General features: G+C 46.4%; 1 protein-coding gene across 3 annotated transcripts; it reads right to left on the bottom strand.

The window, feature by feature from the left end:
- Positions 1-114: 114 nt before the first annotated feature.
- Positions 115-25116, bottom strand: PCSK7 (proprotein convertase subtilisin/kexin type 7). Of its 3 annotated transcripts, none has more exons than XM_077112812.1 (17): positions 24621-25113; positions 23007-23128; positions 22093-22572; positions 21272-21406; positions 20603-20699; positions 18755-18845; positions 17733-17787; positions 17108-17246; positions 16512-16612; positions 13755-13922; positions 13164-13271; positions 12525-12627; positions 3715-3871; positions 3079-3173; positions 2240-2333; positions 1833-1950; positions 115-1575 (listed from the first exon to the last, which is right to left on the bottom strand). In XM_077112812.1, the coding sequence occupies exons 3-17, from the start codon at positions 22558-22560 to the stop codon at positions 1207-1209; spliced, it is 2298 nt and encodes a 765-aa protein (XP_076968927.1). In that variant the 5' UTR covers positions 22561-22572; positions 23007-23128; positions 24621-25113; the 3' UTR covers positions 115-1206. The 3 variants fall into 3 exon arrangements, with proteins under 3 accessions (XP_076968927.1, XP_076968924.1, XP_076968925.1); XM_077112809.1 differs by having other exon boundaries at positions 20534-20699; positions 24621-25111; XM_077112810.1 differs by lacking the exon at positions 23007-23128 and having other exon boundaries at positions 20534-20699; positions 24621-25116.
- Positions 25117-25193: the final 77 nt, after the last annotated feature.

Here is a 25193-nt window from a genome sequence, read left to right as displayed (position 1 = left end):
TCCAAGAGGGTCAAATCCTTTCAGAGGAACCAGACAGTGGAAGAGAATGAGTCTCGGGGATTGAAAGGAAAGAATGGCAACCTGGCAAACTGCATTAGTTTTGGGGAGACAGATGAAAGGAGAGATGGGGAGTGGACAGAACTTTGTGGAAGGTTTTTATTTTGGAAAAGCTGTGCAGAAAAAAAAGTCCACAAATTGTTGCCGTGAAAAGAGAAAATCAACTCTAAAGCATTAAAAAATCTGAATCAACCAACTAGCTCAGAAGAGGGGAGGGGCCAAGAACAGGAGGAAAAGTCATAGTCTGTCAGGTAGACGACTGGCCTCCAGGGGATAAGGCCATTTCCCTGAGCACTTTGCAGAAGACAGGGCAGTAGCAGGGCTGGAGCGGCATGGCTCCCAAGCTGTCTCCTAAAGCACATGTGTGTGATACCTGCTCCGCAGTCCTGCTGCAGACTTCCTTAAAGAAGCAATACAAGCTCTGGGCAGCTGTGTCCATTCCAAGCTTTGCCAGGAGCATCTTATCAGTCCTTCAGTAGGATGAGGGACAGGAGTTATGGTGAAAGAGTCAGGGACACTTTCAAGGTGGGGTCTCATCAGGAGTCTGGGGGATGGATAATGGAAGCAGCTGCTTTCAGGGCAAGTACACTGGACTGAGGGCTAATTGCCTCATCAGTATGTCCAAGGTCTGAATTTTAGGCAGGAAGGTGAGGAAGAAATAGGAAAAGCCCGCTGTTTCTGGGCCTTGGGTCATTAAAAGGACTGGCATGTCCAGGGGCTCCTCCCAGCTTCTGCCCCTAAGTCCTCTTCCAGGAGACCCCAATGTTTCTGGCCATGGCAGGTACTTTCTCCCCTGAGTGGGGTCCCTAAGATCCACACCACTGACCTGCCCACAAGAAATGAGGATGGAAACCTGCTCAACTGGTGGCCAACCCCTTTTCCAAGACCTCACCAAAAGCTTCTGTTTAGTTGGAGGAAGAACCTGTGGCTCGTTTTCTGGCACCATTCCCCTTCTACTCATTCCTTAAGAAGGCTTTTCCCATCCCTGAGCATTTAGAGAGAGGATGCTCTTTAGGTCTCAGGATTCCAGCAGTAAGCATCATGATTACCATGTTCCTGGAGCTCCCAGTTCAGGAACTGGGAGCAGCTTTCCAAGCTCTCCCAATTTGGGGAAGTGCTTGTCCCACATTGGGTCTGTCAAGCCCTGAGTCAGCAAATCTGCTGCTCCTCCTTCACCTGCAACAGGTCTGGTGGTAGATGCTGAAGAGGGGAGTTCAGGATACTCTTGTTCTGGGATAGCCTCCAACTCCCTTGATCCATCAGGTCCAGGGCAAGAAGACCGGAGGTGGTGGGTGGGTCCTCACCCTCTGTCTCCACCTCATCTGGATCCTTGCTGTTGCAAAGTGGCACTGATTCTACTTCTGTTCCATCCTGCCTGGCTTTTCGGCTCCACTGGGGCCAGTGGCAGGGTCCACTCCTACAAAATGGGTCAGAGGCCACATTCCTCTGGCTCAAGTACACTTCCAGCAGGTAGTAAATGCTCCAGAAGACGGTGAAACAACCTATCAGCACCAGTGTCTGGAGAAAATTCAAACACCTATGTTAGGGACTGCTTCTTAAAGCCTAGAGCAATGAACTTAGAAAGTCTCTGGGGACAGTCTCCCTCTCCCTGGGATGTCCACTAAGAGCTAGCTAGGAGAGTAGGAGGAAAGCCATGAAACCACCTTTTTTCCAATCCCTCATTCCCCAGGTGTAAGATACCTTAAGTATCACATCAAGGACTAAATCTGCAGGATATGCCCGCCCACTTGTAGCTTGAATATTGGCCTTCGTACCTTGAGGGTGTTAGGGGAGATGGTATAACCATCCTCTTCAGGAATCGTCATCCCAGGTGGACAGGGCAGAGAGAAGTCATCATGCAGGTATTTTCCACTCATGGCACTTTCTAACAGCCTGTGGAGAAGCAAAGGGGAGGAGAACGCCTTCCTGAACATGGCTCCTCTGCCATCTGACCGCACCCATCTTCCCATCTAACAGATGAAGAGAAGGAAGCCCCACATCGCAAAGGGGAAGAGCACTGTCTGGGCTGCCAGGAGATGGCTTCATCTACAGGCTTGAATCTGGAGTTGGGAAGCACTACTGGGGTTCAGAGAGAGGTGGAACTCCCTAGGTGGCCTCTTTCTCCTGCCCCGTTCCACCAGCCAAGAGGTATTCTCCCTCTGCCACATGTGGCTGCACCTACCTTTGTCTGTCCCTGATGTCTACTGGGCTCCACACAGAGCCATACAGGGTCAGCTGCCACTGCTGGAGGATCCCAAGCTGGAGTGACTCATCTCCTAGGGTAGCGAATGGGCGTCCATGAACCAGGTCCCTCATTTGGCCATGCCAAACAGCAGAGCTTGCCCATCCCTCTGCCAAAGGGATTCAGACCACATGGTCTGCTCAGCAGCTGTGTAACTATGTCCTCCTGACCCATGCAGATGTGCCTCAAGGGGTGTCCTTGGGCGATGTAAAAGGGAGGTTGACAGGTGGTACTCCAACCTCCCAAGCAGAGAAGTTTTGCTTTTAAGTTTCATATTTTTGGATTATGTGTGGGGAAAAAATGCCCTTCTACTAAATCAAAGAAAGGTTTTGAAAACCATTAGTCTAGTGAACACTTTACTTGACTGGAAGTTCAGGAGAATGAGATTCAGTTCCAGTTTCTTCACTGATTTACTACGTGATCTTCTGCAACTTCAAATCTCCGGGCCTCTGTTTTTCAAAAAAATGAGCCCTGCTCTCACCTGCCTACCAGGGCTGGTAGAAGGATGACTATATGTGAAAGGACTTGAAACGTGGTTTCAGCAAGGAATTTTTGTTGCTACCCTGAGGAAAAATGGATCAGTTACTTCTCCAAGGAATATGAGAGGTCATACAAATGCACCGTTTTAGACAGCAATGCCCAGGCCCATGCTTCCTGCCATCTACCCTCCCGGTCCACTGGAAACCCTACATGGGAACTGGGACCGTTTCTCTGGGGACGCTGAGATCCAGACGACAATCACGAGAGGTAGGGTGCTGATGGAAGGCAGGTAGACTCACCTACATCCCTGACAGTGAGTCTGTAAATCCCTCTGGCCTTTTCCCCCCAGCATCGTACAGTGGAGAAGGTCCAATCATTGAAGCCATTGGGATCTCTAGTAGGGGAAAGAACAAAACAGAAAACCTGGAAGATATGGCACAGGGAACGGACCCCTTCCCCCAAAACATTATTTTCTTACTGCAGTAGCCAAGCAAATGGAATAGTTGTTGCCTGAGCTACAGCCAGTGGGGAGGGTGCCACGAAGGGGCCTCAAGTGTTGGAAACTTGCCTTGGGATTGCATGGAATGAGGGGCTATGGCAATGCGGCGTAGTGGAGAAAGCAAATATGGAGAGAGCGTGGACTTTGGAATCCAATAGATCTAGATTTAGTCTTACTTCCTCAGGTACATACTAGTTCTATGACTTGTCTCCTCAGACTTCTCATTTGTAAAAAGAGGTTACAAAATCTACTCTGCAGGGTTCTTGTAGGATCTGAGAAAACAGACGTAACCTGTAGGGCCTAGTATATTGTAAGCACTGAAGCATGTGCTAAACGGCTTCCAGCTGTTAAGGGTGACCAGTGCCAGTATCCAATTCTATCATTTATTTTTTTCAAAAGGCCCTTGTTGCAAAGGACCATGGGCAATTGTACGTACGAGTCCATGCTGCGGGGGGCGCCAATAAGGGACATCATGCCACTGGGGCAAAACAGTTTCACTTCCAAGCTGCCACGTCGTGGGTGAGTGATGGAGACTGTCACTGCCACGTGCTCCAAGGTCTTCAGCCCCGACATCTCCAGGTCCATCCTGCTGACTGTGGGGATTCAGGCTGGGCAGCTGGGAAACCAGCCCCATAAACACTTATGCCCTCACTTCATTTCCAGCATCCACAAAGGTACATGCTCAAATACCATCACTGAAGCCACATACAAATATTTCTGGCAACCTGAGGTGTTCGATAATGGAACTGGGACCTAGTGCACACTAGTAAATGGAACACAGCTGCTGCTCTCACAGTGTTTATAATCTTGTGAGGAGACAGTACACTCCCAACTCATAGTAAGAATCAAACAGAGCAACTTCTCATTCATTCATCTAAAAAATAATTTACGGAGTACCTACTATACTTCAGACACTGCACTAGATGTTGGGAATAAAAGATAAGCTGGACTGGTCCCTGCCTCCTACCTGCAAGTGGAAAATGATATAGTATGAGGTATACATAACTGTTAAGGGAACAGATATGAGACAACTGGGTTTAGGTATATAGAGGGTATTTTACAAAGGGAAATGGCAGGTACAAAGGCATAGGTAGGGTTGAACAAGTCTCATATTGAAAACAATACAGAGATAAATTAAAACAAAACAAAACAAAAAACCCCCACAACTGCTGAAGTGGATAAGCTCAAGGAAATTAAGCTCAAGGAAAAAAACAATCTCAAAAGGATACCTACTGCATGATTCCACTTATGCAACACTCATGAAATAACAAAACTAAAGGGACAGAATGAAAAAGATGGTGGTTGTCAGGGGATAGGGATGAGAAGGCAGGCGGCATGAAGAAGTCTTGTGGAAAATCTTGATTGTGGTGTGGTCACGTCTACACGTCATAGAACGTCACACCACAATCAAGATTTTCCACAAGACTTCTTCATGCTGCCTGCCTTCTCATCCCTATCCCCTGACAACCACCATCTTTTTCATTCTGTCCCTTTAGTTTTGTTATCTCATGAATGTTACATAAATGGAATGTTACATAAATGTATTATACAAGCAACTGAGTGTTATTATAAATTATTGAGCAAGGATGAAGTTTTTTTAAAAAGTGAAAAAGAGAGTTCCTCTCAACAGCTGTGGGTAGAGTGGACTGGAATAAAGAAGAAAGAGGAAAGGAGAGTCAGGCTGTCCATTATGGTGCTTTCTTTGCCCCCTAGGCCCTGCTCTCACTTTACTCACTGAAGAGTGCTGTGTCCCAGCATCCCAACCCCAGCATCCATGAGGACTGCCTGGCAGAAATCCTAGTTTCATATTGCTTTATCTCCTAACTCCCGAGGTCTTCTTTCCATCCCACGTCAGCCACCCACATCCATGACTTGGGGCTGCTTCACCTCTAACTGTTTTAGTAACTTTCATTATGTTTTTTTCCTACTACATAAGTAATATAAATTGATTGAAGACAAATTAGGGAAGGAGATGAGGAAGAATGAAAACAAAATGGACACTCATAATTCCAAATAATCTTTTAGTAAACACCCTTCCAGACCTCTCTCTCTGCATGTATGAGTACATGTGTCTATATTCTTTAATTTCATCTGTCAGCTTTGAAGAGCCAATGTTTCACCTTCTCTGATATAACAACCTTCTGTGTCTCTCCATTTTCACTATCTCCCGAGCCCTTCATTTCCTTGCAACCCCTCAAACTCCTCTTATCTAAGTGGCTTCGATCCCACAGCTCATTTCTCAAACCACTCTCCTTACACCCTCAAGCACCCTTTGTTCCTTTGCCCCTTCACAGCACCTATCTGGCAAAAGCCCAATACTGGATCAGCACAATTATCCATCTTCTAAGCTGGAGCTTCTTGCTTACATGTCTCCTATGACAAATGAAAAAAAAAAAACCTCCCCTAAATCCTTTTTCAACCCCTCACCTTCTTCCAACTCCCAGTGATAAGAGCATGAGCTCTGGAGCCATTCAGTCATCTGAGCTCTAACTAACTGTGAGAACTTGGATAAGTCACTCAAGCTCTCAGTCTATGACTTTCCTTATCTGTAAAGCGGGGATAAAACAGCATCTACTTCATAAGGTTGGTGGAAGGATTAAATTAGTCCATGTAAAGTGCCTAGAGCAGGACCCAGCAAATATCAAAGCAACGTTAAGTATTCACTATTTTAAGTATTCACTACCCCATAGGTACTCACTACCCCATTCCTGGTAAACTTCTAGAGAAAGCTACCCGTATTCATAATTTCTAATTGTTGTCCTTACATTCATCTTTAACACTTTTTCTCTATCAAAATAATATAGTATACAAGATTTTAAAAAATAAACTGGCTCTACAATGCTTAGAACTGGAAAAGAGAGCATTTCCTGCACCACTGTTCATCACCCTTAAGGTCTACTTCCCAAGGACAAACACTGTTCATTACTTTTAGCTATTTCCTTCCGGGATCTACTTCCATGTTTCCAAACAATGAGCATGTGCTGTTATTTCATTGTTCATCAATTTTAGATATGACTTACTGACTTTCAACTGTAGTGGACAAGGATTTATACTTAGGCCACCCTATTCCTTTTCCCCAAGGTGCCCTCTTCTCCATCTTCTCAAAATAAATTAGTCATAATTTTTGGTTAGATCAGTATTTTGTGTTTACCTTAAAATGATCTTACAAATATTATATGGAATTTAGTTAAGTAGTGTACAATGATTATATTTCTTTTCCTGCTGTTTTCTTCCCTGGAGTTAATACTTGCCCTGTTGTTTATTTAAATCTCATGTCCCTATTGCTAATTTTTTCCAAACTATGCAAAGAACCACACAGCCTCTCTGAATACTATTGTTTAAATGAACAAACAAATCAGGGGCTTCCTCAATGCCATTTTCCCCCTGGAGTTCCTAGCTCTGGAACCTTCTGTCCCATCTCTACCAGCTACACTGCTGGAGAGCTGGGACCTTCCTTCACCTCTCACCTGGACTTCCTCCTCTCACTCCCTCTCTTCTTCTTTTCTAACTCCCTTCTCTCTCTCTTTCCTTTCTCCCTGCCTCTCTTTTTCTCTTCACTCCTCTCCCTCTCACCCTTCCTTCATGCTCCTTTTCTATGGACTGCCTTTTGGTGTAGAGGAGTTTACTGTCCAGATACAGGGAGCACAAGAAAGACCTTGTATGTCTGAAACAATCCTTATTTTACCTTCACATTTGATTATTAGTTACACTGAGTATAGTTTTGTTGATTGACAATAATTTTCCTCAGAATTTTTAAGGTATTTAGTATCTTTTCAAAAGGCTGGAGATCCCTATTATCTTTGAGGCTCTAATTGTGGTGGGCTTCCAGTTGACTGGATAGGGGCCTGGCTATTTCATCAGAGGAGCCCCAAATATCAGCATCTCTAAGTCTTTTGATGAAGGGCCATTCCATTTCTGCAGAGCAGAATCTTCCAATCTCGTGAATTGAGGAAATAAGCCTGACTCTGCCTATGCTTTGGGATCTGAGGGTTTGGCTTGGTAGAAAGGGTCTCCTTTTCTTAAGACAGTGCTGTCTCCTATCTTCTGGTGTATCTGGGGTCTCGACTCAGGAAAATGAACTTGCCAACTCCTGCCAGGATAAGGGAGGGGCCATCATCGTCTGGCTGCTGAAGATGGGAGAAGACACCTGGGAGTCTAACTTTCAAATGACCACTATTTTTAGTCTCATACCTCATCTTCTTCTGTAGTACATGGGGTCTCCAAGTTCTGAAACTTTTGGGGTTCTGTGACATGACTGGGCTTGCCTCTTAGTTTTCCCCTTGCAGAGGTACTGGTATTCGATTTTCTCAGCCCTGCTTACTTCTCCATTCATTTTCCATCTTCCAAAAATATGATGAAATCTCTGATTTCTGTGGTCTCCTCTCTAATTCTCTTTGTCTTTGTGCTTATACCTTTTTTATTCCTTTATTCTTATTTTGGTGAGGTTTTGGGAGAGAGCAGAGATAAACGCATGTGTTCAATTTCCCACATTTAACCAGAAATCTTTTGTCCTTCATTTATTATTCAACCAATTGCAGTCTAGCTTTTGTCCCTATGAATACACTGAAAGCCCTCTTCCCAAGGTCACTGATACCTCTGTTAAACTCAGTCCTTACCTTACTTGCCCTTTCTCTCATTGAAACTATCCTTAATTCCTGTGACACCACACTCTTGAATTTTCTTCTTCCTCTCAGGTCATCATTTTACAGTTTTCTTTAGAGGCTCCTTTCCTCCATTCACTCCTTTAATGTTCGGCTTTGTCCTAGGCCTTCCTGGTGATCTCATTCTCTCCCAGATTCTTTTCTTCCACCTTTATCCTGACGACTCCTAAATCATAATCTCCAGTCTAGACTGTCACACTGATTCAATTGCCTTCTAGACCTTTAGACGTTGTACAGAAACCTCAAACACAGCATAGCTAAGATCAAACTCACTCTTCCTCAATCCTCCCATGTAGCGCTTGTTCAAATCCAGTTTTTCTCCTGGGTTCCCAATCACAATCAGCACAGCTGCCCAAGCTAAGAACTTGGAAAACTTTATATATATATAATATAAATTTTTATTATGGAAAATTTCAGACATAAATTAAAGAAAACAGATATTCACAACACGTACCTTCACTAATTATCAATATACAGCCTATCTTGTTTCATTGATGATCCCTACTTCTTTCTCCAAAATTCTTTTGATGGAATCCCCAGGCATTATATCATTTCATCAGTGGAGATTGCAGTACATATCTCTCAAAGACAAGGCATTGGAAATTTCTTTGACTCCTCTCCCTCTCTCTCTAATATTCACTGGTAACTTTTATCTTGAAGGCTCCCCACATCCTTTAAGATAAAATCCAGGCTTCTTACCACGGTATACGTGGTTCTATCTGACCCCTGCAACATTCAGTTTCAGGGCTTCCTCTTCCCCCTTAAACCCCACACTGCAGCAAACAAAATTATCTGTAGCTCCCTGAAGATACCACCAACGCACAAAATCATGACTTTGCACACGGTGTTTCTGCTGCCTGTATGTCCCTTTCCTTAAACTTTGTTCCTGGCTGGCTGATATGTTAAAACTCAGGTCAGTCAACAGTTTTACTGAGAAACCCTCCCTGCCTTCCCCTCGTAGTAGGAGCATCTTTCCTCTGTGCTCTCAAAGCACTTTGTGCCATCTCTATTTCAGAGCTTATAACAATGTACTCTACCTACAAACTTGGCTGTCTTCCCCACCAGATTGGGAGCTCTTTGAAGAGCAGTCATATCTTATTTCTGAACCCACAGAACTTAGCACACTGCCTGGGACGAGGGAGACCTCACATGTTTGAGGCATGAATGAGTGAATCAATCAAGAGACATTTCAGAGAATTAAATGAAAAGGCTAAATTGCAGTGGAAGTTAGAGGAAGATCTGGGGAGAGGGGAAGGATATAGAGGGCTAGAAAACATGAGGGTACAAAGTTGGAGGACCTAGGGAATAGTAATGTCCCTGACAGAAGCAGGAGAAGCTTCAAAAGCAAGTTGGCTTTTGAGAAGTGATTCTACAATTTTGTACATGTCAATTACAGCGTATTGGTGGAATATCCCAGGGTATAGAAAAAGAAAAGTAAAGGAAAATATTCATGGCACAGTTGGAAAAGAAGATTAATGTAGCAGAGAAGGGGCTTAGAGCAGAGTAAATGACATATTATGACATTATGGAACAGAATAGAATCCATAAAGGAAACTTGTGAGTACTTGCCTATGCCAGCAGTGTACACAGTGGTATGCTATGCATACACTTCTTATTGGTGTGCATATAATCTTGGGTGGCAATGTGTATAAGTATATTAGAATTATTTCAACTAGAATTAAAAGTATTAATACATTAAATGAGTTAATACTTAGAACAGTACCTGGCACATAATAAGCACTAAAGTTTTAGCTTATGACCATCATATCATCATCATCATTTGGCCTTTGGTAAGTTGGCCTCTTTTTCAACTTTTATCCTCTGTCCCGGAAGATCTCAGTGCTCTATCTGCTCATAACCTCGTGGAAGCCATGCAAGTCTCTGTCCCTTTCAGTGCTAAGGGTCAGAACAGACTTGGAGCTAGGGACCACTCGTGGAGAGGAGGCAAGTGAAGTCACAAACAGAGATGCACTATCTGAGGAGGAAAAGGTAAAGGGAGGACAACGAGTTATGAACTGAATCTTAGGGGACACTCATGGTTTGGGAACAGTAAGAAAAGTAAAAAAAGGAAACAAGTATCTCAGGCATGGAAGCCAGACATGGAGCAAAACAGTTCACAGAGGTTAGAGAAGAAGAGGTTTCAACAAAGGCCTCATTAATAGGGTCAGGGAGCAGGAAGGTCAAGGACAAAATCTGAAATAGCCCCTAGATCTGATCAGGATGGGGAAACTGGGAGTAACGGAATAAGTCCTTAGTGGCAGAGACAGTGTGTGATACAAATGAACAAGCATGTGCGTTGATTCACTGAAAGTTACAGGCTGAAGGGTGACAGGTACTTTTATTTCCAAACAATGGCAAGGGAGAGACTGGTTTGAAGAGGAAAGATGTGGAGAGATGAAGGAAGACTTCTTCGTATAGGCCTAAAGTCAGCCAGTCTACCAGAGGCCCCGAATAAGGATAAAAGGATAGGTGCAGGAGGTGGCAGGAACCTTCTAGCACACAAAATCTTTCTAGCGTATTATGTACTCTGCCTCAAACCCCACTCTTTCTCTCACCCTCTGGTACAGATTGTGGACCCAGAGTCAGATTAAAGAAACTGAGGGGCCACAATGCCTTTTCCCCATCTCCTCCTGTCAGTGGGGAAAAGTAAAAACTTGTCTTGCTCTACAGCTGCACTACCCAGCATGGTAGCCAGTAGCCACATATGACTATTTAAATTAAATGAATTAAAATTAAACAAAATTGAAAACACAGTTCTTTAGTTATACCAGCCACATTTTAAGCATTCAACAGCCTCTTATGGCTAGGGGCCACTGAATGGAACTGCACAGATATAGAACATTTTCATCATCGCAGAAACTTCTGTTGGACAGTGCTGCTCTCATCTTAATGGTATTTTACCTCCTCTTCTATCTTAGGGAAGTCTAACTCTTTCTATCCTCTCAAAAGTTCACTTTCCAGCTCTCTGACACTCAGTCTTCCAGGTCCTGGTGGGAAGAGACCATAGCTTGGCTGTAGGGAAAAGGGTTTCTTGACTGTCTGGGATTAAGTCGCTCAACTCTTTAACTGGACTTATTTCAACCTCCAAGTAGGCCCACAAGCTTGTACGCACTGTTCTGTCTGCTGGGGGGTAAATGCGGTCCCACTAGAGGGGAGGCACCTTCACTGGCCTGCCTGCTGCCCTTCAACAGAAGGGCTCCACTAGCAAAGCTCCTCAACTCTTTACCTCGCTTCTCTTCTCTTCATCTTTTTCTCTCTCTACTATACTGCCTCTTACCCAGGGCAACTTGTCCATGTTTTTCTTGCTTCTTAATGAGAATTACAGGCAGTTACCTGCTACCTCAATACCTAGGGAAGGATGAGGGATCTGGAAAGGACTCAAACACTCTTCTAATTGAACTCCCTCATTTGACGGAGGCAACAGTGGCTTACCGTGTTACTTAAATAATGGGAAGCAGCCCTGGTAAATGGGAGGCAAAAATTAAAACGCATTCTATTTCCAAGACACGTGAGTGCAAAGCCAGGGGGGAATCCAACTGAACTGCATTCCTGGGAATGTTCCTGCACTTCTCTGCCTTAGCTGATGCTTTATGTCCTTTCCCAGACAGCATTCCTTTTACGGCAAATGCAATGAACTGGGCCCGCGGATTTCCTTCCATGTAAAGGGAAATTGGGAAACTTCTGGGCATTGTTAGGGAAAGAGACAACTGAACTTTTCTCAGTTAAACTCCTACCCAGTGGAAGCAGGCCCCAATTTTCCTTCCTGAGTTCCTTTCTTCGGCCATTCCTTCTAGCATTGCTCTTGTTTGGTTATTCTCAGGTGGGCAAGAAGAGTGAGGATAGGGTTCTGGTTTGAGATCCTGGAAAAAATTCCTCCTGGAGCTGGTGGTTGGGGAAAACTCTGAAGTCAGATTTCTGAAAATCTGCAGACAGATGATTGTCTAGCACAAGTATCCCTCTCCTGTTTTTTCTTCTCTGGGAAGAAATTCAAGCATAAAAACCATACTCTGATTTAGAAGATGTATGCCCCTCACCACTTCAGGACAATCCAGGTGACCCTGAACTCTGTGGAGGCAGGAGCAGAGGACAGGGAACTAAAGTCTAGGAAGTCCCCTATAGACTCCTCTGTACTACCCCCAACAGATTTAACTCTCTCTGTATTAGAAAAGCCTTGAATCAAAGCAAGAAATTCCCAATGCCTTTACTCTCTCCAGAGGCCACTGGGCTGAGGAGAGTTGTCTGGCAAGTTCTTAACACTGACGTCAAAGGAGCGTCTTCCAACTCTTGCCTAGTCTCCCCAATTCCCAATCCTACTCCTTTTCACCAGTCTTTCTAATCTGTTCCTCTGCAGCTCCTTTCTACTAGTAGTAACTCAGAAGAAAGGTCTTGTTTAAACAGTTAGGGGGCCAGCCAACTCAGAAGCAGCATGTCCTAAAATGGTCAAAGAAAACTGCACAGGTTTGGCTGGAGCTCAGCTCCTGAAGGAAGGGGGGTAGAATCTGGCAGGGAGGATGAGTTTAACTTCCCCATCAGCCCGCCCCAAACCTCAGGCCCAAGATTAACCCTCTTTTTGCTGACTACTTACCATTCCACAGGACTTCCAGCAAGCGGGGGGACAGTGGAATAGCCTTGTTCTCTTTTAATACAGGACTGACGTATGAAGCTAAGTAAGGGACAGATGTCCAGATCTAGCAAAGGAAAAGGGGGTGGGGGTAGAAGACGTGGGGATTAAGCAAACAAGATTGAGCACACTCACATACATACACACACACACACACACACACACACACACACACACACACACACACACTCATTGATATGATCTTTAAGGCCTAGCTCTTTCCACTTTTCCTTTCCTTATCATCGTATTTCACTCTGAGTACAAATGACTCCTGAGGCTCCTGCTGATACCTTGGAATGCTCCCTTTGGCACCAAGTCAAGGAACTAGAGGAAATGGCTGTATCCAGGATGGGAGATGAGATCCAGAGCACCCTGAGAGCCCCAAGCTTGACTCAAGTCCCATTTCCTCTCTACTAGTAGTTTGGTAGCTTCAGTCATAGCGCTGAGCCTACTTTTCATTTGTGAAACAGGTATCAGCAAAGTCAAATAAATGAAACAAATGAACATTATTAAGCACCCACAAGGTGCCAGAAACGTTTTGGGTATTTAGTTCCTTCCCTCAGCCCCTCCCCACAGGCTCCCTGCCTGCCAACACCTGTTCACCTTGGCTGCATTAACGAGCCTCCAAGCGTTCAGCAGGCCAAAACCATGCTGGTGGCTATGGCTGAAGCCCGCCTCATTGGTGACCCAATCTGCACAGCGATCCTCATACTGAAAGAACAGAGGTCTTGGTTAGTCTTTTGCATTTCCAATGAAATCTTAACAACCTAACTCTGGTCTTCCTGCCTGTCCTTCCAGTCCTGCTTGCTGATCCAATCCAGACTCTCCCACTAAAACTATTTGGAATGGATTCCCCAAGGAAAGCTGGAACAAAAGGTCAAAGCCCCATGATATCACCACTCTGATGGCTTGCTTTTAGTGGCAAGGCAGGAGACACAGGCTCTGGAGTAAGGGCACTCAGACAGAGCTCTCCTTTGCAGGTAAAAGTGACAGGAAAAATAGGTACAATGAGTTCAGTTCTGTGATCCCAATGAGGTCCCTAAACTTGTTTTATACACATGCAATTTGGAAAGGAACTTGCACCTAACAATTGGAGTCTAAAGAATATGAAGCCTCCTGGTACCCACGTATCCTTGAAACTTAGAACTCTAGGATGGGTTGGGCCAAGCCATTTGTCTACGTGCAGTATCTCACCTGGGTCGCTGTGAATACAATGATGTGCTGGATGTCCCGCCACGTGAGGCAGGGCCGTGCCTGCAGCATCAGGGCAATCATGCCAGCTGCTAAAGGGGCTGCAGCTGAGGTCCCTGTGTGGCCCTCAGTGCAGCCTGTGCCCTTCTGAAGGTCCCAGTCAGTGGTCACCTGAGGAGTGAAATGGCAGGGAGTGGGTTGGAGTCTGATTTCAAAGGTATTATGGAGAGAAGGGTAGGGCACTAGTCCTCAGAACAGGGCATGCAGTGGTTCTTCCTTTAAGAGCTTAATCTTTGACCAGAAGGAGGTCAACCAGTAAGCCAGGAGAATGAGATCCTTAATCCTTATAGGTCTCCCAAGAGAACCTCTGGATAACTGAGAAAAGGATACTATAAATTCAAGAGCTTCTTATGAAGGCATAATTGTTGGGGAAAAAGGGACGGAGACACGGGAAAGGCCTTCAGTGCAGGAATAAGGAAATATTCTTGCTCTTCTAATAAACCACTCCCAGATTTTCTACCCACAACCTGCCCTCCCCAACCATCCAACCCCCACAACCATGCTAGACAGAGGAAGTGGCCAGTGGAGCTCCTGGGCCCCAGCTGGAACTGGGACAACAGTGACGACACCACTCAAGGAAATCCAACCTGGTGGCTCAGTGACAGGGGCCGAAGTGACATCAGTGCAAACAAGAGGGAGTTTGTTCTCTGGGAGAGAAAATTGCTTGCCCATCCTGTGAGCTTAATGGGCACAGTATCTAAACTGCCTGCTCTGGACTACAGCAATCTACAAAAGCTATCGCACTGTTTGGGGCCAGGGCGCCTTAATTGTTTTCCATGCACCTCCCTTCTCTAGCTATGGCTTGGAGATAGGAAGATAGAGTTTGGGTGGGGAAAGAGAGTTGCATGTGGGGAAAGATGGCATCTGTCTGGCATCAAGTTTTTTCATGCTCAAATCAATCCTGGAGCCACAGAAAGTTTAGTCAAGGAGGACCCTGCCAAACTTTGCCCTCTACTGTATGAGATTTTGGATCCTTAGCACATGATGCCAGTGTTAAGACCAGAGAATGTCTTTCTTCTGAATTTCTCTTCCTGGGTGGAAACCAGGGTGTTGACTTTTGCCAAGAGTTGCCCTTGCTTCATTGTACCCACTTCTTTCCTTTCAGCTATGATAGTAGCTTCCAAGAGATGTAATTTTTACTCAGATACCATACACTCCCAGAAGAAAAGTGAAAAAAAAACTCTAAGTTGCAGTTTCAACGAGAGTGAGAAGCCTGGTCTGTGCCAGGGAGTAGACTGTTTTCTTCCTGTTAAGGAATCAGCCTCAAGGTAACAGTTTAGTGTGCAGCTGTGCAGTCTGTGACCTTGCCTATAGGGGAAGGAGCCCCTGGCAGCCACAGGAAAGTCCGGAGAAGCTCCAACGGCCAGCCAAATTGTGGGAACTGTATGCCTCTATCTCCTGCCCTCAGAAAGACAGCTCCACCTAGCTGCCCTGGTCGCTAAACAGAAGAAACCGGCAACAGGAGGTTTCCAAGGCAAGGACATTCCAAAGATGGGAACTTGGGTAAGCAATCTCTTTTTGTTTCTGGACAAATTACAATTCAGATGGAAGGTGGGGGTGGGAGGAAGAAGTTGAGTTGAGTCAGGAGAAGGAAAGACAGGCAGGGCAAGAGTAAGGAGTCATCCTACAGAATCTTCCTAGGTCTGGCTGGGCAGTGGCTAGCTGGGTTTCCTAGTGTTCTGCCAGGGGTAAAGAGCACAGCACACTCCTGCTCTGCCCCCGCCAGACCCCATCCTTCCTGGTATACCCTCTGTGCATAGAGTCCAGCCTGTTGAGCACAGCCTCTCTCGCCCTTTTGCTTTAGTCCACTCCCTTTTCTCTTCCCCCTAAGACAGGGGGCAGGGCTTGGTGGTCAGGATCAACTGGCATAGAGCCTTGGAACACTGTGTTGACCAGAAATCATGCATTGGCCAAACAAATCTTTAGTTTTGGAAAATGAATTTGACCTAGCAGGAAGACAAAGCAGCCTAATTCCCAATGGCCCCAGAGAGACCGCCCAATCTTGGACTCTGGAGAAATCCGCCACCAACTGGCTCCAGCCCAGCTCTTGCTGGAGCCTCCTGTCCCCATATTACTCTATCAAGGACAAGAGGGACAGGTAGGGAGCTCAGGACAGTAGTCCAGAGACCTGCCTCCAACCTGCTGGGATAGAGCTAAGCCTGGCCAGCTGGAGGCAATTGACTGAATTCTTTAAAAGGGTTCCACAGGCTAGAGAAGCTCTGCATCTCTGCACAGATCTCTTGTTTGCTATGGCTCCAATTATAGTTTCAAGGAAAGAGCTCTCTTGTGGGCTGACCTTTTGCTAACTCCTTTCCCCACCCATTCCATAAAGATAGGTTACTCCTGAGGATGAATGTGTCCAGAACTCACAGTATTTATGTGAGGGCTGAACAGCAATTTTGCAAAGAAATCAGTCAAAGCCAAAATTCTACCAAATGGAGACACTTCGAAGAAGATTTTAATCACTGTGACACTTACTGGATGGATAGAGATGTTCCCAGGTTATAATTTTTCAGATAAGAACCATTTACACAGATGTAACCAGGGTCCCCAGATCTATGCCTCCCACAGTAGCATACCATAGGAAATACAGATCTGCTAGGGAAGATGAACTTGAGGGAGAGGACAGGGATGCAGAGAATAAAAAGAAATAAGGCTGAGATGCCCAAGAAAAATCCTGTGCGACAGGGAGGCACTCACGATGCTCCGGAGCATCTTGTCCCCACCGCTGAAGGTGACAGCTAGCATGGAGGCACACTCCTCTGCATAGAAAGGCATCCGGCCCTCCTCATCCACAGCGCCTGAGGAAGGAGCAGAAGAAACAGGAGCTGAGATGAGACGTGAGTTCAAAGGCCCAGGTCCCTCTGAATGCCCATGATCCTCACCTGAACAGGCAGCTTCAAGTGGGTGAGGGGAGGAAAAGGCCACAGGCCTGATCTCAGGGAACTTCCTGTCTAGCAGGCAGTTGGTTGGACAAGTAAATAAATTCCACTTGGGGTGACAAGTTTGGAGAGTCAGGGAAGGTTTCAAGCAGGAGGCCAGTGGCCCATGGAATGAGATGCCAGAGTAGAGGCTAACCAGTTGTGGTGGAGGTGGGGTATCTGTAGATGATAGGTTGACAGCATTCCCAGTGTAAAGTGACCCCCCAAGGAAGTCCTGAGATCTTTTCTTCTAACTTTGAGCAAATACAATTGTGCTCAGATAGTTAGACAGGCACAGTGAAGCACATCAAGATACAAGCCCCCTCCTGTCCCAAGTTACCCTCAGACAGATAGATGGAACCATCATGTTGCTACCTATGGTGACTGTGTAGATGGAGTTGGCATAGCCGTCATAGTTGCAGTTGTCGTTATGCTGGCCCCCGTTGCCACTGGCCACCACAAAGATACTCCCAAAGCCCCGGCGGCCAGCAATCACCCCATGTTGCAAAGCAGCCTGAGGAGCAAAAACATCAGGGTATCAGCTGAGGAGCACAGAGAAAGACGTCTATTCGCCATTCTGGTCACCCTCTCCTTCCCTGCTAGAAAGAAGAGAAAATAAAAGAACAAAAGCTCAAAGGGCACTAGGCATAGGGAAAAGAGACATAAAAATGGACACAAGATGGGGAGGAAGCCGTTAGTTGAAAAGCTGTTTGACAGATGTTCTACTTATCAGATGTTAGGGTGGGGCCAGGAATGGGGAGCCAACTGACAGCAAAACTGAAGGGAAACCATCTCCCTATCTAAGAATTAGTATCTCTCACATTCCCCCATACCCAAGTTTTAGGAGTACTCTTACTGGGAAAGGAGGTAGTATGGCTGATGGCATAGGTCTGGCATTACAAGTTGGGGGCAGGGAGAGAGAATGATACATAGTTCTTCTAGGGAATGAATGAAGAGGGTGTTCTAGGTCTCTGAGACTCCTCATGCAGTTCCTAGTTACCTTTCCAAGCTGATGGGGTCCATCCACTGTCTTTCCATCATCATCTGGTCCCCAGCTGTTAAGAAATACGAAATACCTAGAGTGAAGAGCCAGAGCCAGGCTATGGCCACCTACCCATGGCCTCCCAGTCTCAAAGCAAGCCACCCTTTGCCTGTGGTTCATACTTTTCTCCTAAGGGTTCAACTTAAGACCCCATGATAAAGGGCATGGGGGCACAGTAGGCCCTTTCCTCTACATAAAAACAAGGTCCATCATTCACTCCAAAGTGGAAAATAGAAATATATGCTACAGTTCTTTTCTTTGGAAATTTTCCCACTTTAGTACTACTTTAACTTGCCCTACAGATCTTTTCTCAGGTCCCAGGGAACAGGAGACAATATATAGTGGGAGACCGGGGTACGGTGTCACTCCTCTCCTGATCTAGGAATCTTATACTAGCCACGATGGCAGAGCACCCACACAGGAAGTTAAGTGTCCAATCCGCCTCAGGACAAGGAGGAGGAGTTCTTCAGTTTTTTCTGCTAAGTTAACACAGGTGGTAGATGTTGCCATGGATTTAAGGAAGGCACTGGTTAGGGGAAGAGTAGGTGTCATCAAGATCATGGGGCCACCCCTGCCCCCACCCCAGTGGCCATCATGTGCTGTGGGTATGTGAGGTGGTAGGGGTTAGTGCTGGGCCTTCAGGCTACCTGTGGTTGGAGGGGAAAGCTCACTTCCTCCCAGAGGCTCATGAGCTTAGAGAGAAAACTAAATAGGACTGTGGGACAGGCTGGATCACTTCTGACTGTTGGGGTAACACTTAGGCCTGAACGTGGAACTCATGATTGAGAACTCAGTGCCCGGGGATCTGCAGAAGCAAGGGCAATGTATGTGACACCTATCCCTTCAGCTGAATCCAAAGGAGACCAGTGCTTGGACCTGCCTGAGCCAGCCATTCTGCTGTTCTTCTGCAGGAGGGTTAGTCTCAGGTGCTCAAGCCTCTGGCCTCTGACCTTCTCACCTGGTTCCTGGCTATGCCTCACCTGCAACTGTAGATGTCATTGATCTGATAGTGCTTGTTGAACGCCACAGCCTCCATGCTGTCTGTGAGGGGTCCATCTAGTACGCGGATACCTAGGCAGTGAAAGCCACACCACCTCCTCAATAACGCTGGTCGCACAAAAAAACTGGTAACCGTGCTGGTCCTAGGGTGGGGACCTGGGTGGTGGGGAGCCACTTGTGGGCGGCTTACTTTTCTCGGTATGTTCTTCTGACCTCTTCAGTTTTTTTTATCAGATAGATGTACTACCATACCTATCTAAAATTACGTTTTAATGTAATAGTGGACATTAGACCTAAAGGATCATGAGGTTTGATGGGAAGGTTTGAATGTAGATTACCAAGGTTCTCTTCTTATCTTCGTCCTTAATCATGCAAAACACCCAGCACAGTGCTCGACACAGAACGTTCAATAAGTGATTCTTATTTCTGTTACTACTGCCATGAAGCCCTGCTCGGATACTGAAATTTCAACCTGAATATGGGTGGATCACATCCTGGTGACCAAATGGTGACAAATGGGGCTTTAGGAAGAAGGGACTTGGGACAGAGGGTTTCTGGCTTCCTCTGTAGCCTCATTCACAGAAGGCTGCTGCCCCCTGCTGGAGTATTAGAGAGATACAGCCAATCTATTCAGTCTGAAGATTCCCACGCATTTATTAGGAATCATGGGGTAGGCTTCCCCATTCGTTTCCCTTCACCTTCTGCCTTGGTGGACAAAGATAGAAAGGCAAAGGAGCCATCAAACAACCTCCAAGGGTGACAGGAGTGCTCAGCTCTCTTGAAAGGGACAGTGATCACCAGAAGGACTGGAGCTGAAGAAGTGGGAGATGCAAGAGGAGCGTCCTCAGTCATAAGGGGTTGTGGAGAAACAGCAAATGAGAAGGTACTTTATAAATGAGGAAAATACAGGTATAAATGTAGAGAACAGTCAAGTAAAAGGAACTGTTAGTATCATGACTTGGGTCACTGATGGGGCATAACCATAATCAGAGGGGGAGGCTGAGGAGGCAGCATCAAAACCATTTCCTCTTTCATATGTCTTTATATAGTGGGTTTTTGTTGCTGAAAAAACAATTTTGGGTGCATGGGTAGTTTAGTGGTTAGAATGCCTGTCTTCCATGCAGGAGACCTGGGTTAAATTCCCGGACCATGCACCCCTCCCCAAAAAAACAAAACAATTTTGAGAAACCACGGCATGGAAAAATCCAAGATCTATTCGGGGTAATGGAAAAATTTTGTAATGTAGTGGATGACGGTAACACAACGTTGTGATTGTCTTTAACACCACTGACTTATCTGAATATGGTTAAAATGGGAAATTATAGGTAGTATTTATGTTGCTAGAAGAAAAATAAAAAAAACAAAACAAAAACAACCAACCACAGGTTTGTACAACACATCTGTAATGTAAACTATGGTCTATAGTTAATAGTACAATTAAATAATATTCTCTCATCAATTGTTCAAAGTCACCACACTAATACAAAATGTTAAAAATGGGGGTGAGTACATGGATTTTCTGCATGATCTTTTTGTAAATCTATAACTTCTTTAATGTAAAAAAAAAAATAACAGAAAAAAAAAAAGAAGTAATTTGTCCTACAGGAAACTATTATAAGCGTACCTTCTGCTCTATGCCATGTATGTTGAGGGTGGGATAAAGTAGTTGCAGAATGGGGGCGGGGTGGGATGGGGAGAACAGGGAATGAAAACTGACATCCAGAAGTAGTCTCCCAAGGCTAGATGGAAGAATGAGTTACCTGCTATGCGGCTCCCGTAGGCCACTCCCACAGCACAGAAGCTGTTGTTGGGCACAGCTGCAATCTCACCCGCACATCGGGTGCCATGATGATTGTCATTCTCCGCATCTGGGTGTGGCATGGGGTCAGGGTCATTAGAGTTCAGGTCATAGCTGCCCTCAGGGCTCTGAGGAGGGGAACGTGTGGTTAATCACTGGTTCAAAGGGTTCAGGTCCTGGAACTCAGGGAGAGAGAACTGGGAGGTTGGGGCTCCAAGCTAGAGCATCAGGTCCTACCAACCTTCTCTCCAAATAATTCAGACCACAGGATATGAGACTGAGATGTGCTGAAGCTCTCAACAGGAACTTCTCTCCTGTCTCTTATAGGAATGTACCCAGGGGACTACTTTGGCTTGGGAAAGCTGAGATAAAAAAAGAGATAAAGGGCTAAAGGCCAGGCTTTAGAAAGAATACCAAGAATTCCATGGAGAAGGAAGCTGCCTAAAGGGACCCGACCTCACTCCAGGGACAGGAAGTAGCAACAAGAACCAGAAGCAAAACCCAGGATTGCTCTCCTTTACTGGAGTTGAGCAACACCCTGTGCCTTAACTGCTGGTCTGAAATGGTGGCTGGGGAAAAGGAAAAACAGCATTCCATCCCTAAGCTCTTCTGTTTGGCCCAGGGACCTCTAGGAAAGTAAAAAAGTCTGAGGCAATATTGAGAAGGAACTAAGACATGGGGTGGGGTGGGGGCCCCTCACATAGTTGGGTGCGATGTCCTGGATGGTGTGTTCCACTCCATCATCCACTACCACCACTGTCACACCTTGCCCAGTTATATTGCGCTCCCATACGCCTGTCACATTGATGTCCCTGCCAGGGCTCCGCCGGTTATTCTGCAGGAGAGACAGGGTTAAGAATTGTTCCCAAACCTTGGGGGTCTGGTGACAAAGCACTGCCCAGAGAGAGGAAAAGTTACAACTTGCAGCCCCTTTTCATCCTTAGCCTCCACCAAAGAGCCAAGCAGAGACTGTGGATTTAGTAGGTCTAGGTGGTACCAGAGCCAAGTGAGAGCTTTACCACAGCCCAGGTCTCTAGAAAAGCTTGGCATCACTCACGGGTGATACAGGGGGAAATGGTGCCTTGGATTACGGGCTGGATAATATAAATATTTTGCCAATAATATAAATAACACATGTAGTACCATGTGTCAGGCATTGTTCTGAGTTTTCATATACATTAATTCCTTTATCATAACTATAACTCTACAAAGTAGGTACTATTACAATCTCCATTTTACAGATGGGGAAACTGAGGCACAGAGAGGCTACGCAGCTTGCCCAAAGGCACATGCTCATAAGGAGCAGAGCTGGAACTGAGTCCAGGCAGCCTTTGGCCTACAGCCTAACCACTGCAGTATACTGGCTCTCTACAAAAGAGTACAAGGAAGACAGAGGCCAAGAACAAAAATGGGGTAACTGAAACATACAAAAGGGGTAACTGAAACATACAAAATCCTACTGAAGGACTGGACATCCAGAACCTACTAACCTGAAGCTGAACTCGAGAGGGCTAAACTTACCAGGTGCCACTGCTGTGGGTACTTGGGGTCATTGAAGTGGATGCTGCGCTTGGCACGCTTCAGCAGCTTCTGCTCTGAGTGCCAGAGCACAGCTTCATGCCTGGCCAACACAGCCTCTGCCTGCTGTCTGATAGCCTCCGCTTGCTGGTCTTGCCTGGGTCCAGCTGGCTGGACAAAGAGGTAGTGGCCCTGCAGCTCCCCGATGCGTCCAGCATTCATCAGCCCTGCTGCCAGGGCCAAGGCATCTGCCTGTTGCTCCAGAGACTCCTCCTCCCCCTCACCTTCTGGGCTGTCCAGATGCACAGCCCAGCTTAACCCCCCTGGACCCTCGGCTTCAGACCCAGGTGTCCCTGCTAGGCCCATGACCCAGGGAACCAGTAAGAAGAGCCCGGCTAATTCCAACCAGAGGCAGGTGGGCAGGCCCAGGGGGGCATCCAAGTGTGGTATTTTCAGCCTCCCCTTCGGCATCAGAGCAGTAGGCTGCAGACAAAGACAAAGGACATCAAAGATAAAAGAGCTGAGAGCAGCAAGAATCTGAGAGGGAGACTTTGAGCCATCAATATGTTATACCTGGAAATCCCCAATCATCTCCCTTTAAATAACATTTAATTCTCTGATCAGCCCTTAGGCAGAGTGGAGGCCAGTACTAACTCAAGTGGTTGACCTCCCACTGCATGATGAACCAATCTCTACTATATCAGATAATCAAGCTGAGTTTCCAATTGCTAGCAGGCACCATACTGCTCCTTCCCATTCTGCCACTAAAAGGTCCTAAAGTACATACTATTTCCCCAAATTACTGGCAGAATTTTGAATGTTCTTTAAGAGTCCCACCCCCTCTCCCTTTTCCCAGCTGACTTCCCAGCCCAGTTGTCCTTAAGGGCTAATTTCCCCTAATGGGGCCCAGTTCCCACCTGAACTTTGTGTGTGGTTGAGCTCCTGGTCTGGCTAACCACCTCACACTCATTTTGAGCAAATGGAGAAAAGGCATCACTTTCACTGAGAGCAGTGTAGTTTCTGAGCACAGACTGTAGACCTGTGGGCCCCAAGAACAGAAAAAATAGTGTCCCACCAAATTCAGTGGAACAAGCAGAGCCTAGCCATGAATGTCAGGACCTGTGACCAAAGAAACTGGCCAATGAACAAGTATCATTTCCAGTGATCTCAAATAAGTCATAGATGGGGACAGAATTGGTACAGTGTAGGCAGATCAATACAGATCCTAGAAACCCTAGTTCTTGTTCTAAACAATATATCACTCTTCTTCTTCCCCCAGAGGCCTAGAGGAGGGCTTGAACTGTTTCCTAAAACCCCTCCTGAAAAATCGAGGTAGCACTACTTTCTAGATGGCCAGGTAGCAGCTAACTTTCTGATTTGTGTACCTCTGCAAGGATGCCAGAGGAAGTAATAGTAGGAAAGATGTAGGATGAAACGGGGAAAGCCAGAGAATGTGACTGAAATGGAACACACCTATGGTCCAGGGCAAATGGGCAACCAGGAAAGACAAAATGACCGAAAAGCAGCATTAAGGAGCTATCTCTAGTAATTAGAACAGCAGGTTGGTTTGGGGGCTCAAATTCCAAACCCAGGACAGCTACCCATGGTTGGATAGAACCAGGAATCTGCACTTAGGAGTTTTCAAAGAAGAAAAGGCGCAAATTAGAATTGTCGGGCAGGCCTGGGGACAAACATCACAGCAGGGGTGGCAGGATATGTGTGCTCCTATTGGTGGCTGGGCTCCTTTAGAAGCCTCTCGGTATTTTACTGAAAACTTCTTGGAAAGTAAAAGGGGAACTTATGCCCCGTAACATTTTCCTCTGAAAACCTTCATTCCACATCTCTTTCTCTCTTTCCTTTAGGCTCCCAGGCACAACCCCTCTCAAATTCACCCCCTGCCTACCAATAGCCTCAATTGTCCCAAGATACTGAGGTTTCTTTCTCAGTCTGCATACCCTACTTAGTAAAAAGAAATCAAGTTAGTCAGATAGTGACCCATCTAGGTAGGCTCCTAAAGTCTCAGTAGATCCCACCATAGATTTCGGGAAGAGAAACCGGACCTCTTCTTTGTCTCGCTCTGGTGGATCAGCACTTATCCCTCTTGGCTTCTGGGAAAGGAAACTTACATACCCTCTGAAAGCAGGACTCAACCTCTCCCAATTGCTGGGCCTATCTTCTCCAAGAGAGAAGAGGAACAATATGAGCTGCCAGGAGTCCAACATTCTGCTCCCAAGAGAACTTTTTCTTGAAGCCTCTACGTCCTGCTCCTAAAAATCTGGTATGTACAGGGGTCACTTTCACTGATTTCCCCTTCCACTGCATCAATTGCTCCTTGCAATGTGCCCTTCTTCTCCGAGGGACCCGCACTATCCTGGCATACAACACCCCACTGCCCCATTTCCTTAGGTTCCCCCACCCCAAGCTTGAAGGTACCTTCTGTGCAACTCCCTCAATCTTGGACACCGGCTTCCCCCAATTCTAGGCCACCCCGACTTCCAATGTGCATCCTCACCACCTAGTTCCCAACTCACCAGCTGGCCGCAGCACCTACGGCCACCGCCTCTCAGCGGAAACTCGCGGCTTCCGGGGAGCAAGAGGAGTCAGTGACAATAACGTCACTTCCGTCTCGCGACGCAGCCAATCAGCGCTGAACTCTGTGGGCCAGGCCCGATCCGCGGAGACCAACCCGCTACAGAGGGGCCGGCTCCTTGGGTAGCCTATACTTAGAGAGGAGTGTGCGGCTCCTCTGCTCGAAGTTTTCGGGGCAACTTCAAGAGGGTCTTTCTCCAGCGGATTCATCTCCTTCATGGCGTCCTCTAAAAGGGGCATCTCGGTTCCGACTTTTAAAAACATCTCGTCCTTCTTCTTCTGACCCAACTCTCCCTGTAACCGTCCCAGAGGGAATTCTCTTTCCACTACAATTCCTTCCCTCTCGCAGACGATCTCCCTTCTTCCTTGCGCCCTGGAGAGCTCACTTCTGTTTTAGGGGTCTTCAGCTGTGTCCCAGTGCCCTGTCTTCAGCTGTGTCCCAGTGCCCTCGAGGGTCCCAGTTCTCGCCGCGAGAGGGCGCCGTCGGGGGCGGCGGAGAGTCGCGCGGCTGCAGC

This window comes from Tamandua tetradactyla, chromosome 8, assembly GCF_023851605.1.
Source record: "Tamandua tetradactyla isolate mTamTet1 chromosome 8, mTamTet1.pri, whole genome shotgun sequence".
Lineage (NCBI taxonomy): Eukaryota > Metazoa > Chordata > Mammalia > Pilosa > Myrmecophagidae > Tamandua > Tamandua tetradactyla.
This window is presented reverse-complemented; position numbering and strand designations above follow the sequence as displayed.